Genomic DNA, 15,320 nt, shown 5'->3' with positions numbered 1-15,320 from the left:
CTGCTGTAGGAAGCAGTGCGCAGGCGCAGCGGCCGCATCCTGTGACGTCAATATTTTTCGCAGTCACAATGTCTGTTCCTCGTGATGGAACCGCCCACAACCTCGGGCAGGTCACGTGTCCACTGCAGTTGTTTTGACTGTATTTATATGGAGCCTTGTAGCTGCTGTATAGAGCAGTGATGCCAGTCGGTACATATGTAACGGGCAGGGCATGCTGGGAGTTGTAGTTGGGAGTTACTGATAAACACAGAGGACCTGGTAAACCTCCAGCTGTGGGTGCAGAGGGGGAACACATGGTAACACTGCAGGTTGCCAGGGCATGCTGGGAGTTGTAGTTGTACAACAGCTGCAGGTCATGTATACATATATGAAGTGGAATTCCTGGTGCTTTGGAGTTTTTCAGAGACATTTTAGTGTTTATTTCATTTTACAGGTTTCATAGCTATAAAGATGCTTAGTAGATCCTTAGATGATTGTTGCACATTGTTGTATGTGATCCGTCAGGCTTTATTTCCTGTCCTTTATATGTAGTACATTTTTGTGATATAGTGGAAAGTGTTAAAAAAAAAACTAAAAAACTTCTGTTTAATTCTGTTTAAATTGTGTCCTCTCCCCCCTACGGTCATTTTCACATAGGTAACATATTGTCTGTGTATGCGCTATATGGAGAGCCTGTAAGTGCAAGTAGGTGCTGATTGTGTGGGCCTATAGTCAGATACTTCTAATAAATGTGGATATAAAGGGAACCAATCACTCCACAAATGTCCAGCAAGCTATATGGACGGTGTAATAGAGCCCCCTGCGCACATGTAGCTGTGCGCTGACACCTATAAGCTTTGCACATATTCCCCAAAACAAAGGTTGAAAATGTCCTACGCCGTATTCAAATTACCCTGAACTAGTAGCGTTCCTCAGCACCGTACTAGTCACCCATGGTGCACTCAAGTTCACTGTAAGGGTATGTGCACACGGAGCAATTCTCGCGGAATTCCGCCCGAATTCCGCCATAAAAAGCGGGCGGAATCCGCGTGGAATTCCGCCCGTGTAAATGCAACATTGCTCTTTCCATAGAGAACAATGGGATTTCCGACTGCCCGTGCACACAGAGTAAATTTCCGTCCGGAATTCCGCGCAGAATCCGCATTCCGCCCGAAGAATGTACATGTCAATTCTTTGGGCGGATTCCGCTAGAGGAATCTTAAAGAAGTCAATGGGGTTTGAATTCTGCTGGTAATTCCGCTTGAATTCCGCTTGATTTCCGCGCGGATTCCGCTCGAATTCCGCTCAAATTCCGCTCGAATTCCGCCAGAGCAGAATAGGCGAGGAATTTCAAGCAGAAATTTTTCAGCTACAATTCCTCGAGAATTACTCAGTGTGCAAGGGCCCTAAGGCCTCATGCACCCTAAGCAAAAGACGAGGAATTGAAGAGGAATCTGCTCCTAAATTCTGCTTGAAATTCCTCCCGTAAAAGAATGAACAGAGCAATGTCCCATTGTGTTTAATAGGATTTCCGCTCTGCTGTTCACACTGCAGAATTTCTGAGCAGAATTTTCTGCCGCAGATCTGCTTTCTGCCCAAAGAAGTGACATGTTACTTCTTTTGGCGGATTCTAGAGGAATCCTATAGAAGTCAATGGGGGCTTGAATTCTGCTTAAAATTCTGCTTGAATTCCACTCAAATTCAGCTCCTATTCTGCTCGAATCAGAATAGAAGAGGAATTTCAAGCAGAAATCTTCACGCAAAAATTCCTAATCTTTTGCTCAGTGTGCATGAGGCGGTGGGTGGGTTCACATTACGGAATTCTTGCGGACAACGTCCGCGAAATTCCGCAGTATGTCCGCGCGCCTTTCTGCCGGCTCCATAGACACCATTCTATGGGCCGGCGTATTCCGTTATCCGCCGAAAGAAGTGACATGTCACTTCTTTCAGCAGATAGCGGAATTCCGCCTCTCTGGGAGCGTTTGTGGGTGTAATTCTCAATGCAGGAGCCTGCTGCACATCGTAGAGGAGCCGCCCCTGAGCGCCAACACTTCCAGAGAGGCAGGATTACAGCCATCTTTAGTGGGCCATCACTGTGTAGTTTGGGGCTTAGAAACACATGACTAGTTGAGGGTAATTTGCATACAGCACAGAACATTTACAAACTTTGTTTTTCGAGGAGGGGTATGTGCAAAGCTCATAGGTGTCAGTAACACGTGTGCAGGGGGCTTTATTACACCATATTTACAGCTTCCTGGGGATTTTCGGAGTGATACATTCCCTTTTAATCTGACCCAATATAGTTGACACACTTATAGACCAAGCTTTCTTTTGATTTCCTTGTGCTGATGTCCACAAATACATCTGGTTGTTGGATTTGGTACCTGGCTCAGCATGCTGTATACTAAGCACAACTCAGTAAGGTCAGTAGGTACGATACAGTGTAGTGGACACCCTGTTTCCTGTTTCACTATTCTACACTAGGGAGCACTGTGGATTGCCCTGTCAATCAGTCCCAGCTAGATGGGAAGACATTGTTGGGTAATGCCTCCTAGACAGTTTACCTGGCGTCATGGCTTGGTGTAAGTAAGGCATATTTGTCAATAACAAGGGAGCCTCTCAGGATTTCATGCTTTCTGTAGTTTGGGCAGCATAAATCCTGTCCTACTATTTTTAAAATTAATAGCCTCGATTAGGGCTGGGTGATATGACCAAAAAAATAAAATCATGATTTTGTTTGACATTATGGATGATTTAAATTTCGATTTTTTTATTTATATATTTTTTTCTAAATAAAGAAAACATTACTCTCCTTGAAGGCGCCTCAGACAGTAACAGTGCCCCATGTATGCAGTTATGCCCAATATGTGCCTAGAAATAGTATTGAGGTTGCCTTCCTGTAGTATAGGAGGTCTTCTCTGTGCAATCATATAGTAGTTGCACCCCTATGATACGACCTACATTCTTCAGTTTTATTGCAAAATAAAAAATAAAATAGAAAAACGTTTTTTTTCTAAACTACAGTATTTTACGGCGTATACGACGACAAGGCATATAAGACGACACCCAACTTTTCCACTTAAAATAAAGAGTTTGGTATATACTTGCCATATAAGACTACCCCTTTTCCAACACACATTAAAATACCAAAAAACATCAGACAGTAGTGAGATCTGAGAGGCATAGAAGGAGGTACAGTAATACCGGTAGGATACAAGTGGCGGCAGACAGGGTGAAATAGGCGTGTTTTTCTGGGCACAGCGCCACTCTACCACATCTCTTTTTTTCATACCCCAGACGCCTGCAGCTTGCTCTGCTCTTCATACGGCGGGGATGCAGCTGTTTTTTTAGCTCCCCCACCATATGCGGCGACGGCAGATTCTCCAGTCCAGTTCCAAAGCTTTTCAGCACCCACTCTATAAGACTACACATGGCGTATAAGACGACCCCTGACTTTTGAGAAGATTTTCCTGGGTTAAAAATTTGTATTATACACAGGAAAATACTGTATTTGGCTTTGATTTAGGATCTCTACTTGCCATCAGTGGTTGAAATTTTTCATTTACATTGGGAGGCTCAAAAAACGACTACAGCTGGCCATACGTATTAAGCTGGGTTCACACTACGTATATTTCAGTCAGTATTGTGGTCCTCATATTGCAACCAAAACCAGGAGTGGATTGAAAACACAGAAAGTCTCTGTTCACACAATGTTGAAATTGAGTGGATGGCCGCCATATAATGGCAAATATTTGCTGTTATTTTAAAACAACGGCTGTTATATTGAAATAATGGCCGTTATTTACTGTTATATGGCGGCCATCCACTCAATTTCAACATTGTGTGAACAGAGCCTTTCTGTGTTTTTAATCCACTCCTGGTTTTGGTTGCAATATGAGGACCACAATACTGACTGAAATATACGTAGTGTGAACCCAGCTAAAGGAGTAGTTCCCCCCAAAAAAATTATACTTTCAAATCAACTGGTAACAAAGATTTGTAATTTACTTCTATTAAAAAAAATCCTGGCTTTGGCTTCAAAAATTTGTCACATAAATCTCTGTGTAAATACACTATTACATGGGACGATAGCTGCCTCATTCGGCAGATAATCGCTTTGTGTAATGGGGCCTTTAGTGGTGAGAATAAAAACTGCCAGATTTCCGGATTATTTTAAAGCAAATGTACCTCTTCCCTTAGTAAAACATTTTTTTTACACAACCTGTTCAGTGGGATGCAGATCCTGGTGGCACTGTCCATTTTTCAAACCACTGTCTGCTTACCAAGATTCGTGCCAATTTCTCCCTATAAAGACCCAGTGCACTGATATCTCCAGTCCAGTGATATTCCCTCGGTGCACTGGGGGTGCTGGGCCTAAGATGCTGGGAGCCAGGGAACTGTATGCATATGCACTGCATTGTAATGACAGCTATGTGGCTACTTAATTACAGCACAGTGCATATGCATACAGTTCCCCCGCTCCCAGAATCTTATCACAGATGCTGCCTGGGCGGGGATGGGTGGGGGGAGAGTCCCTTGCAGGCATTCCACGTCTGTGTTTCTTTGCAGAAAGTGTGAATGTGGCCTAACACAGACAAAGATGGCAGCAGAGAGCCTGTGTCAGACTGGAAAAAATAAACCACCTTATGCTGGACATACAGCAGCTGATAAGTACTGGAAGACTTAAGAATTTTACGTAGAAGTTTATTACAAATCTATATAACTTTCTGACACTAGCTGATTTGAAAGAAAAGTTTTTCGCTGGAGTACCCCTTTAAAATTGGGTCTGTGCCATGTCCACACTGGTTGCCTCTTCTGTGTACATAAACAGGTTACCAGATCCCACACAACACAGCTTTACTCCACAGCTTTGTCTCCTACATAGTCCTCCATTATTCTTTGCAATTTGATTTAGGCTATGTTCACATTTTGTAAGACACCGGCGGTTCCGTGAACAGGAAGTACCGGCCGGATGATCTTAGGCGCCTCTGAATTCGGATGCGGGCGTGGAGCTGCACGCTCCATTGTGAGCACTTACAGGGTTTTCTGCGGCCGCTATTCAATGAATAGCAGCCACAGAAAACTGACATGTCAGTTTCTCGCTTTGCCGCTAGGGATCCCGTCCAGAGTGTATTCTATGATTTTACTGTCCGTCTGGGATCCCATAGAGGGCAGCACAATGTAAGGTTCGTATAAATCACGGCAGTTGTTTCAAATCGACAACCAAGCCCGTAATATGAACCTTACATTGTGTGAACATAGGCTTACACTGTATGCTCTTCACTAGATTCAGTGAACAACATCTTCCTGTGGTATATGAACATGTAGTTTCTATGTAGTCAGCTGCTGAAGTTATTTGCAGTCATACAGTAATTAGCCTTAATTGTGCCTGTCTTACCTGCTTATTACATAAGGGAAACGTTTCATTGAAGCCTGCATACAGCTGTATATTTCACATCAGGGGAAAACAATGCCTTGTAAGAAAGAAAGAGAATACTGAAAATGACATCTAAATATAGCCTTCAGCTGCCATTAGTTATTTACCTGGACATACAGACTCCATATTAATAAGTGCTCCCATACTGATAATACGGAATAGTTGCTTTAATATTCTTGCTCTTTGCAAAATGCAGCTCAGAAGTCTCCTCTGGGTTATATAAGAGTGACCTGCTCTGACCTCAGATGCCTCCAGTTTACAGTGTCTGGGAGTAAGTTACAGTAAAGCACTGGAGTAGTACCAGATTCCTAGATCAGACTATACACCAGTAGCTACAACTGCATATGCTCAAAACAGGCAAGTATTTTCAATCAAAATTTGCTTACTTTTTAATCCAGCAGTTAACAATAGTCGATAAGGTTCACGTTGCCCTACACTGTTGTGATATAACATTTAATTATATCCAAGTTTGGCTGCTGAGTAGAGAAGTTGGGGTCACACTGTACAAAGGAAATGTGTGGTTTTATTTACACACATAGCACAAGCACAAAAGAAGATATGAAAGCTCTGAATAGAGATAATTCAAGATATTCTGAGGGTCAATAGAGTGAAAAAAGCAGTGCATTCAGAAAGTCTTCACATTTTATGTTGCCCCCCCCCCCCCTTTTATAAATTTGCACAGTAAGCCGGGGGTGGGGTGAAGCATTATAACTGCAGTAATTGGGGGAGAAGGGCCTTCTTGTGACCAAGAACCCAATGGTCATTCTGGCTGAGCTTCAAATAAATTGTGTGAAGATTCCAGTAGGCCAACCATCACTGTAGTAGTAGCAGAGTAGCCAAAAGGATTTTTTCATTTTAGCACAATATAACACAAAGGGTCATGAACACTTTTTAAATGGACTGTATATGATTTGGGCCTTTTGTGCTCTCCGGTCTATACAATAACATGCATGTTGTATAGGCCCGTGTGTCATCTGTGCTCTACCTGTAGGTATCATGGACAGGATCCTGTCCACGGTATCTTCGGCTTTGCAGTCCCGGATCCTAGCCACCTGCTTACTGTCCTATCCTCACGGATTTACAGCTACCCCAGAGGGGTGATATGTCTACAGCCCAAGGGGCACAAAGGTGAGTGGAATCACCCACTCCCCCTATTCTAGTGTCATCTCAGTAAGACACGAGGCGCTGTTGCCCTTGTTTTTTCTTTTTCTATTTGCAGTCTACCTGTAGGTATAACATTTATGCATAGTAAGCTAGATATAAAAAAGAGAGTGTTACTAAGGCCTTATTCATAAGTTCCATAAAATTTGTCCGCAATTACAGACGAAATTAGTGCCCATTGATGTCTGTTGGGCTATTCACACTATGCGTAGTTTAAAGTGTCACTGTCATAACTTTCAAAATCTAAATCAACAGTAGATGTGATATAAACATGTTGTCAATATACAGTAATTTATTTTATGTTATCATGCTGTTAAACAAAGCTATACTTACCAGAAATCCAGGTCCAGTCTCCTGAACGCAGATTTTTAGACTTGTGCTGGTTTTAAAAAACAAGGAATTCCAGCCAGTACAGAGAGTCACAGTTCAATGTGTCCATCAGTCACTAGAGATGATCGAACAGCACTAATGTTCAGGTTCCTTCCCGTACTGTGGGAAAGGTGGAGACAGCCGCAGTACCACCTGAAAAACAGGGATACAGCCTATTAGCTAGGCTGTATCCCTGTTTTCCAGGCAGTACTCTACTGTTGATTTAGATTTTAAAAGTTATAACGACAATGATGCTTTAACAGATCCGCAATCTGTACTGCAGAAAAATAGCACATGTTCTAGTACGGACCATAATTGCAGAGCAGATTAGCCAGCAGAAGCCTATGGGATCCTCAATTTTTGTGGAATTTACGGAGGTAACATCTGTAACCTCCGCAAAAAATACAGGTCTGCCGAAAAATTGTCCAATAAATGTCACAGGCTGAAAGAGATCCTGGGACCTTTTGGGGGTTGGGCATATTTTTTTTAACCAGTTCAACTTTAACTAGCACTGTATGATTTTTGTACTGACCATCTTTTTGCGGATTGGGGATGAGATTGTGGATGTTAATGTACAGACCAGAAAAAAAATCACTGAACATGTGAATAAGGCCTTAAAACGTGGCAGTTGATAAGGGCTGAAAAACATTTTGGTTAGATACAGTAACCAATCCTATTTATTATCTGCTTTCTGTAATTTACATCCAGCTGGCTTCTCATAATTCTTACGATATGATGAGCAATACTTATCAGGCAAAGTTCACAGAAGAACCCAGACTACTGTTGAGAAATACTTTATTACATCCAAATGTGTGTTTAGCTTAAAAGAACTGTCTACAAAGACCAATGTCTTTGTGTATATGATCTGATCCATACAAGATACATTGTATTTCTCTTATTATAAATACTGCGGTAAGTACAGAGCACATATTATGTTTATCGCTCAGAGAAATTGCATAGGAAAGTTTATAAATGGCAGCACTTTATTATTGTATCGCTGGCTTGGCGGACATATTGGACATGGAAAATGTTTTAAAGGGACATCTATAGACTAAGAAGACTATAAGAAGAAACACAAGTGTTGAATAAAAGCTTTCAGTCAAATCTTCACCTCTCATCAAAGGGCTTTAGTGTGATTCATAGCATTTAGGTCCTACATAATTCAATTGAGTGGAACAGGTCACCATCCAGAGAGCTAGGAAAAGCACTTTGATCTGACACAATTGTTATTTATTGTTTCCATGCTGGTGGCTAAAATAACTGTCAAAAAAGGTGTTTTTTATAAAAAAACAAATCTTTCTTTGGTAATGAACACTAAACCTACAAATGCATGTTCAGTCTGTGCGGAGGCACAACAGGTTGCAACGCTATGAGACATTTTGCACCAGATTGCAACACTTTGGACCTTTGAATAAGGTAATCCCCTGCCCTCACCATGAACACAGGTAGCAGTCGTCTTTGAAATGTCCTTCCCTATTGGTGGCCACAAAGGATAATAGTGCTTATAATTTTACCACTGCTTATGCCTACACACTGTAATTAGCCCCTTACTGTAGGTACACATATAAGCTATAGGCTAAGGGTCCTGTTAGACAGCCCAATCATAAACTAAACGAGCGCCGATCTGCCAGAGCAATTAGACTGGCCGACTATGGGGCAGCAAGGGCCTGTGATTGGCTGAGCAGCCGGCAGCCTGTTAGTTCATAGAAGGCAGAGCTGCAGACACCGGGGAAGGCCTCCGAGAACACTGGAGAAGGCCAGAGGACACCTGGGAATGTGGTAAGATGAGTAAATACTTTATTATCTTATACTACAATCATCAGCCATTTGTTGCGCATCACTATTACACAGTGCAATGCGCGCCCGATGATTTTAGGTCAGGACCTAAAGAAACAGCCAATGATAGTTTCATCGTCTGATCACTCTCTATTACACAGAGTGATAATCAGGCAAATAGGACCCTAATTGTGCCCTACACTGTAGATACCCCACTAATTGTGCCCATACATAATAGCCACCCTCAAATAGAACCCCAGTGGTGTAGTTTACTTACCATTAGTGCCCTTCAAAGTAGATAGCACCCAAATAGTACCCCCACAATAGTTAGATTCCTCCCCCAGTTGGGCTCTTTAAAGTTCATAGCCCTTAAAGTTGCGTTCCCCACCCCCCTCTCCCAGTAGTAAGATCTCCAAGAGATCCAGTAAAAATCCTCCCACTTCTAGTAAAGAAACAGGGAAAAAAATGTGGCTTTGTTTCCCAATGGACGATTAATAAGCCAGAACTGACATCCTCAGCTGAATCATTTTTCTTCTAGGCCATGGCTATAAGGAAGAGTCATGGAGTAGGAGCTGTTGGCTCCCAGCTCTGATGCCTGACAGTGGCACTAATTCAGGAATTATAGCCCTGGATTGTGTGGGCCGTTTAAGAATATGGAATAGGTAGATTCATTAGCCATGAGCCACCAGGCTGGATTTAGCCCCCCCATGATCCATAAGTCCCCTGGCCGCCCCCTAAACCATCTTTAGTATTATCAGCATAAAATGTGGTGAGCCGTGCCTGGCAAGCAGGAATATGATATCAGAGGCTCATAACCAAAAAACAGCACTAATCAATTCGTTTTAAGACCTTTCCCTCACAACATCAGTGCCCCATCAAGGTGACAACTATAAACATCCAAAACATCCATTTAGATTAGTTAAAAAATTTAGATTTTTTTAGTTCTGGAATCTGGAACATCTTTTAAGCCAGTCCACTTTATGTAACCAATCATGAAAAAAAGCTGTTTAATCTACAGGTCAATATAGCACTTCAGAGTGTGGGTGAAATGATTTTTCTGACTGATATATCTTGCTATGATTTATTTAAAGCTAAATGTTACTATAATGAAAAATAATAAGTATTTATTTGCTTTTTAATATGATACATGGTTAAATGGAATACTATACATAATGTATTTGACTGGATACAAAGACATTTCTATCATTTTGATTACTGTAAAAGAACCCAGGTTTAGGAATTATACCCCAGGCTACAAGCGTGAGGTAATTTCTTAGACCAACATGTTCCACATCTGGCAGGCTGGATGACATCTTTAGCGCACATGGGCTGGAGAAAAACTGGAATTTGTTATGCGGGTAATATGCTCTTGTGAAATCTGTATGGGGCTTTGAGGAATCTTGTAAGTTTTGTCTTCTTGTCTGGAATGGAGGATCTATTTAATATCTGTCCACTCTTGTAGCGAGTGTTGTCTGTCCTCGCAGATTCTTTGCTCTACAAATATAGTAGCCAGCATCAATTGTTTCAAAGTCTTCTACTGTGATTATGCTCTTTGAAATTCTGGTAGTGTGTCCGATGCCGCGGTTCACTAGTCTCCAGGAGTCTTGAATGGTCACAGGCCTCTCGTACTGATGCAAAATAAAGATACAGTAAGTGTTAACGTTATAATAAAAAAATATATCTTTATATATACATTACTTTTTAGGCAGAGCAATGGCAACCGGGGTAAAAAAGATATCAATGGCAACATTTGGGTCCAGGGCTGGTGTTGGGGGCTGTGCAGAGACAAGAGGTGCATTACGCCTATACAATTAGAGGATAGCTGTCTTTCTTACATTTCCTGCCTGCTTTAATTTTTCCCTTACTCCCCCACCTTCTCCTGGGTGAGGTACACTATGAAACGGGCACATAGGAGTCACAGGAGCAATTGTCATATGTCACAAACTCCCCCTGCTCAGACGACATTGCAAGGAAACTCCTTATTGCTTCTTATCCTTGGTGTGCTTACAACGGAAAGGATTTATAGAGCTTAGCTGAGGGTTTTTCTGAATTCTGGAAACATCAACGTTGTGGCCATGTAGTGACAACCCCTCCAAGAAAATAGAAACCATTGCATGTGTAACTTCACTCATCTCTAGTAATAATGCAAAAGTAGATTTAGATTTTACATGTGACTTTCTTAATCTGCCTGTTTTAAATATTCACCCAAAAAGTCGCATAATTCAGGATTTGCGCCCAATTTATCATTTGCAACTTTTTAAAAATTCAAAAACTGGTGCAGGTCTACATCTGGTCAGTACTAGGTGAATTTTTTTGTGACTTTATACTTCGTGGGATTTACTAGTTTCAATAAACTTTTTTTTTTTATGACAGACTTTTTCACAAACATATTGCAACAAAATAAACCCACATTAGAATAGTCACACACATTAGACTCCTTAGCAAATGTCCCCCAGAGCGTGGTAAATGAAGGTCTCTTTGTGGTAGCTCCGGGTAACATCAGCTTCCTATTACACAGGTAGTCGTGAACACTTCTGATAAATAGTATCCTGTGTGTGTGTTACGAGATCCTTTCCTTTTCACATATTTGCTTTGGCCCTAATCTGAAATAGATAACCCTTTCCTAGACGAAAGTGGTTGCTATGCTTTAAGAAGGTAGAATGTGATAAGATTATTACATATAGACAGTGTCGGACTGGGGTACCTTGGGCCCACCAGGGAATATTTTATTCTAGGGGCCCACCCTACATACACTAGATATAACCAGCGCTAAACCTTTCACATTATTATAGTGACTTTGCACAGTGCTGTGTATGTGACCGGCAATGCTCGCTCACTGTTAGTAACTGGTCAGACACTCTATGCCAGGGATGGGGAACCTTCCGCCTTTCAGTTGTTGCAAAACTACAATTCCCATCATGATGGGAGTTGTAGTTTTGCAGCAACTGGAAGGCCTAAGGTTCCCCATCCCTGTTCTAGTGTATAGGAGTTGTCCAGGCATGATGGGAGTTGTAGTTTTGCAACTGCTGGAGGGTCGAAGGTTCCCCATCCCTGCTTTATGCAAACAGCACAGTCGTCGACTTAAGTTTCTTGAAAGGTGACGTCCCATGAAACTAACTGGGGGATTATATGTCATCCTGAAGCTGCTAAACAGGGATGCAGACCTCCTGCTCAGGGGCCCACCAATGGGTAGGACCCACCGGGGGATTCCCCTGCTCCCCTGTGGGCCAGTCCGTGTCTGCATATAGATCCATCCCGGATATGTAATTTTTTTTTACACTTTTGTTACAATTAACGCAGAATCCTTGGAAGGGTGCCAACTGACAAAGAAAATGAAGAACCATGCTCTCTCTTTCTCTTCCTTAAAAGGAGAAGTTCGGGCAAAAGCATTTTTTAATATGTTATTAGTTAGGAAGAGTTAGACAAATTCAGAAAATACATTAATTATGGGAAATGCACATTTACTGCTATTTTTCTTAATTTAGTAGATCATGGAGACTTCAAAATCTCAGAAATACTGTGACATCACGAACCAGGATGTAATTCCAATGGAGTGTCCAGCAGGGGGCGCACTATATATAGTCACCATTGAATTCTATATAAAGTGCGCCCCTGCTGGACACTCCATTGCAATCAATGGCTGTCTATGGAACAGGTGAGTCTGCACACTGTACTACTCCCCCATCATCTATCTGCTCATAGTATGTAGGCCCCGGTCTCAGGCCTACTTCTCCCCTGAGACCAGGGCATCAATAACAGCGGCGGACCCCCCGGACCCCTGTCGCCGCCGCCGATGCCGCCCCTCGTACGTCCGGCAGGTTCGCTGCTGTAATTGAGGCCCCGGTCTCAGAGGGAAATAGGCCTGAAACCAAGGCCTACTTCTTCCCTGAGACCGGGGCCTCAATTACAGCGGCGGACCCGCCCGGACCCCCTGTAGTCGCCGCCGATGCTGCCCCTCGTACGTCTGGCGGGTCCGCTGCTGTAATTGAGGCCCCGGTCTCGGGGGGGAAGTAGGCCTGAGATCGGGGCCTACTTCCTCCCTGAGACCGGGGCCTCAATTACAGCAGTGGACCCGCCGGACGAGCAGGGGCGGCGGTGATGGGAATAGCCCTGGTACTACTTTCCCATCATCTGCTCATAGTATGAGCAGATGATGGGGAAGTAGTACCAGGGCATATGTGGCGGGGGGGGCGCGGATTGGGGATGGCCCTGGTACTACTACCCCATCATCTATCTGCTCATACTATGAGCAGATAGATGATGGGGGAGTAGTACAGTGTGCAGACTCACCTGTTTCATAGACAGCCATTGATTCCAATGTAGTGTCCAGCAGGGACGCACTATATATATAAGTCAATGGTACTCATTGACTTCTATATATTATGCACCCCCTGCTGGACACTCCATTGGAATTACACCCTGGTTCGTGACGTCACGGTATTTCTGAGATTTTGAAGTCTCCGTGATCTACTAAATAAAGGGAAATAGCAGTAAATGTGCATTTCCTATAATTAATGTATATTAGGAATTTGTCTAACTTTCCCTAATTAATAACATATAAAAAATGCCTTTGCTCTAACTTCTCCTTTAAAGCGACTCTGTACCCACAATCTGTCCCCCCAAACAGCTTGTACCTTCGGATAGCTGCATTTAATCCAAGATCTGTCCTGGGGTCCATTTGGCAGGGGATGCAGTTATTGTGTTTTAAACTTGCAGCCCTGTGTCATGGCATGGCGTAGAGTGTATGTGCGATGCCCCTCCATCCCTCCTCCCCACCCTCTTCATCATTAGGAATGTCCCTGGGTAGGATTTCTCCTATTCATGACTTGTCTGAACACTGCACATGTGCTCAATTGTTAAGGCCCATTTGCATTGTTTAGGAGAAATCCTGCCTAATGACAGGGGACAAGGGATGGAGAGGCGTTGCAGGCCTAGAGAACAGACACTTTTAGGACAATATCTGCATCACTCGTTGAACGGACCCCAGGACAGATCTTTGATTAAAAGCAGCTATCTGAAGGTACAAGTGGTTTTGGGGGGGGGGCAGATTGTGGGTACAGAGTTGCTTTACTCCTCAATCAGGGTAGAGTTGAAAATGGTGATTTGGCTTTATACCCCATCTCCTCCTCTACCGAACTGGACTGAGTCTGCATTCTACAAAGACTGGGCATGTACTACATTCTCAGTACTTATAGTCATCTCCACTGTGGGCCGCATAGTGCCAAGTAATAGGCTGTGTAACTGGGACAAATAAAGGTCTGGGTACAGAATAACTTCTGACACTGTTATGCCTTTGACTGTACCTGGAGGTTATGTCCTGTTTGCTTAGAGAGGATGTACCATCAGGTACATCCTCTTTAATCTGACCCACGGATTGAACGGCACCGTCACAGGGTAGCCGGTGCCGCAGTCCGTTTTTGGAACCGTGACCTGGTTCCTGTGTACAGCGCCGTTCTATCTACTGGTCTCGGGCCGGTGCTGAAGCATAGGAGGCGGACCGCCCACCCCCCTAGTCGGAGGGAATTTCCTCCCCTCTATGACGCAGCTCCATTGATTCCAGTGCTTCAGCACCAGCCCGCGACCCGTGGATAGAACGGCGCCGTACACGGGAACGGGGCCGCAGTTCCAAAAACAGACCACGGCACCAGCTTCCCCATGACGGCAGAGTTTGATCCGCGGGTCAGATTAAGAGCATGTAAAATAAATCAGTATAGAGAACATTCAGCAAACAGCACAAACCTAACCTAAAAAAAACCTATTTGTGTATATTGTTCATGTGTTTCAGAGCCAGGAAGACCATGGGCAGTATAAAGGGTAATGCACATTTTTCTGTTGCTTTATGACCCATTAGACTGGAACGTATACTCTCTATATGTACAATAATATTATTCACTGAGAGATCACATTCCGGTGAGGGTTCAAATAATAATCGATGAGATCAGTTCCTCTAAGGGTCCATTTACACAAAAACATTATCTGACAGATTATCTGCCAAAGATTTGAAGCCAAAGCCAGAAACTATAAACAGAGATCAGGTGATAAAGGAAAAAATTAGATTTTTCCTTATTTCAAATCTATTCCTGGCTTTGGCTTCAAATATTTGGCAGATAATCTTTCTGTGTAAATGGACCCTAAGGTGGAGACTTTCTTAGTGCTACTGATTGATGTTGGCTATCAAGCTACCACTGCAGTCCAAAGCAATATAAGGAGCTTTAGCGCAGTCTTAGGGGCCTATACCACGGAGTGATAATTTGCCCAATTCGGCCGATTACCGCACCGTGGAATACGGTAAATACGATTAGCCAATGACAACGATCATCGGCTGATCATTGATATAGGTTTGAACCTTTAATTGACAGGCGCCGACCGCGCATCGCTACTAGAGATGAGTGAACCTCGAGCATGCTCGAGTCGATCCGAACCCGAACTTTCGGCATTTGATTAGCGGTGGCTGCTGAAGTTGGATAAAGCCCTAAGGCTATGTGGAAAACATGGATATAGTCATTGGCTGTATCCATGTTTTCCAGACATCCTTAAAGCTTTATCCAAGTTCAGCAGCCCCAGCTAATCAAATAACGTTCGGGTTCGGATCGACTCG

The 15,320-nt window shown here is 43.2% G+C and overlaps 1 protein-coding gene across 1 annotated transcript in view; it reads right to left on the bottom strand.

The window, feature by feature from the left end:
- Nucleotides 1-7,724: 7,724 nt before the first annotated feature.
- Nucleotides 7,725-15,320, bottom strand: part of PDGFRL (platelet derived growth factor receptor like) — an 82,862-nt gene continuing 75,266 nt past the window's right edge. The window contains exon 6 of the mRNA XM_069977683.1: nt 7,725-10,350. Coding sequence (XP_069833784.1) covers nt 10,162-10,350 — 189 coding nt within the window. The 3' untranslated portion in view covers nt 7,725-10,161. The remainder of the gene's footprint in view (nt 10,351-15,320) is intronic.

The sequence above is a fragment of the Dendropsophus ebraccatus genome, chromosome 7, assembly GCF_027789765.1.
Source record: "Dendropsophus ebraccatus isolate aDenEbr1 chromosome 7, aDenEbr1.pat, whole genome shotgun sequence".
In the NCBI taxonomy this organism is placed as follows: Eukaryota; Metazoa; Chordata; class Amphibia; order Anura; family Hylidae; genus Dendropsophus; species Dendropsophus ebraccatus.
The sequence above is the reverse complement of the archived record's forward strand: the minus strand, read 5'-3'. Positions and strand labels throughout refer to the sequence as shown.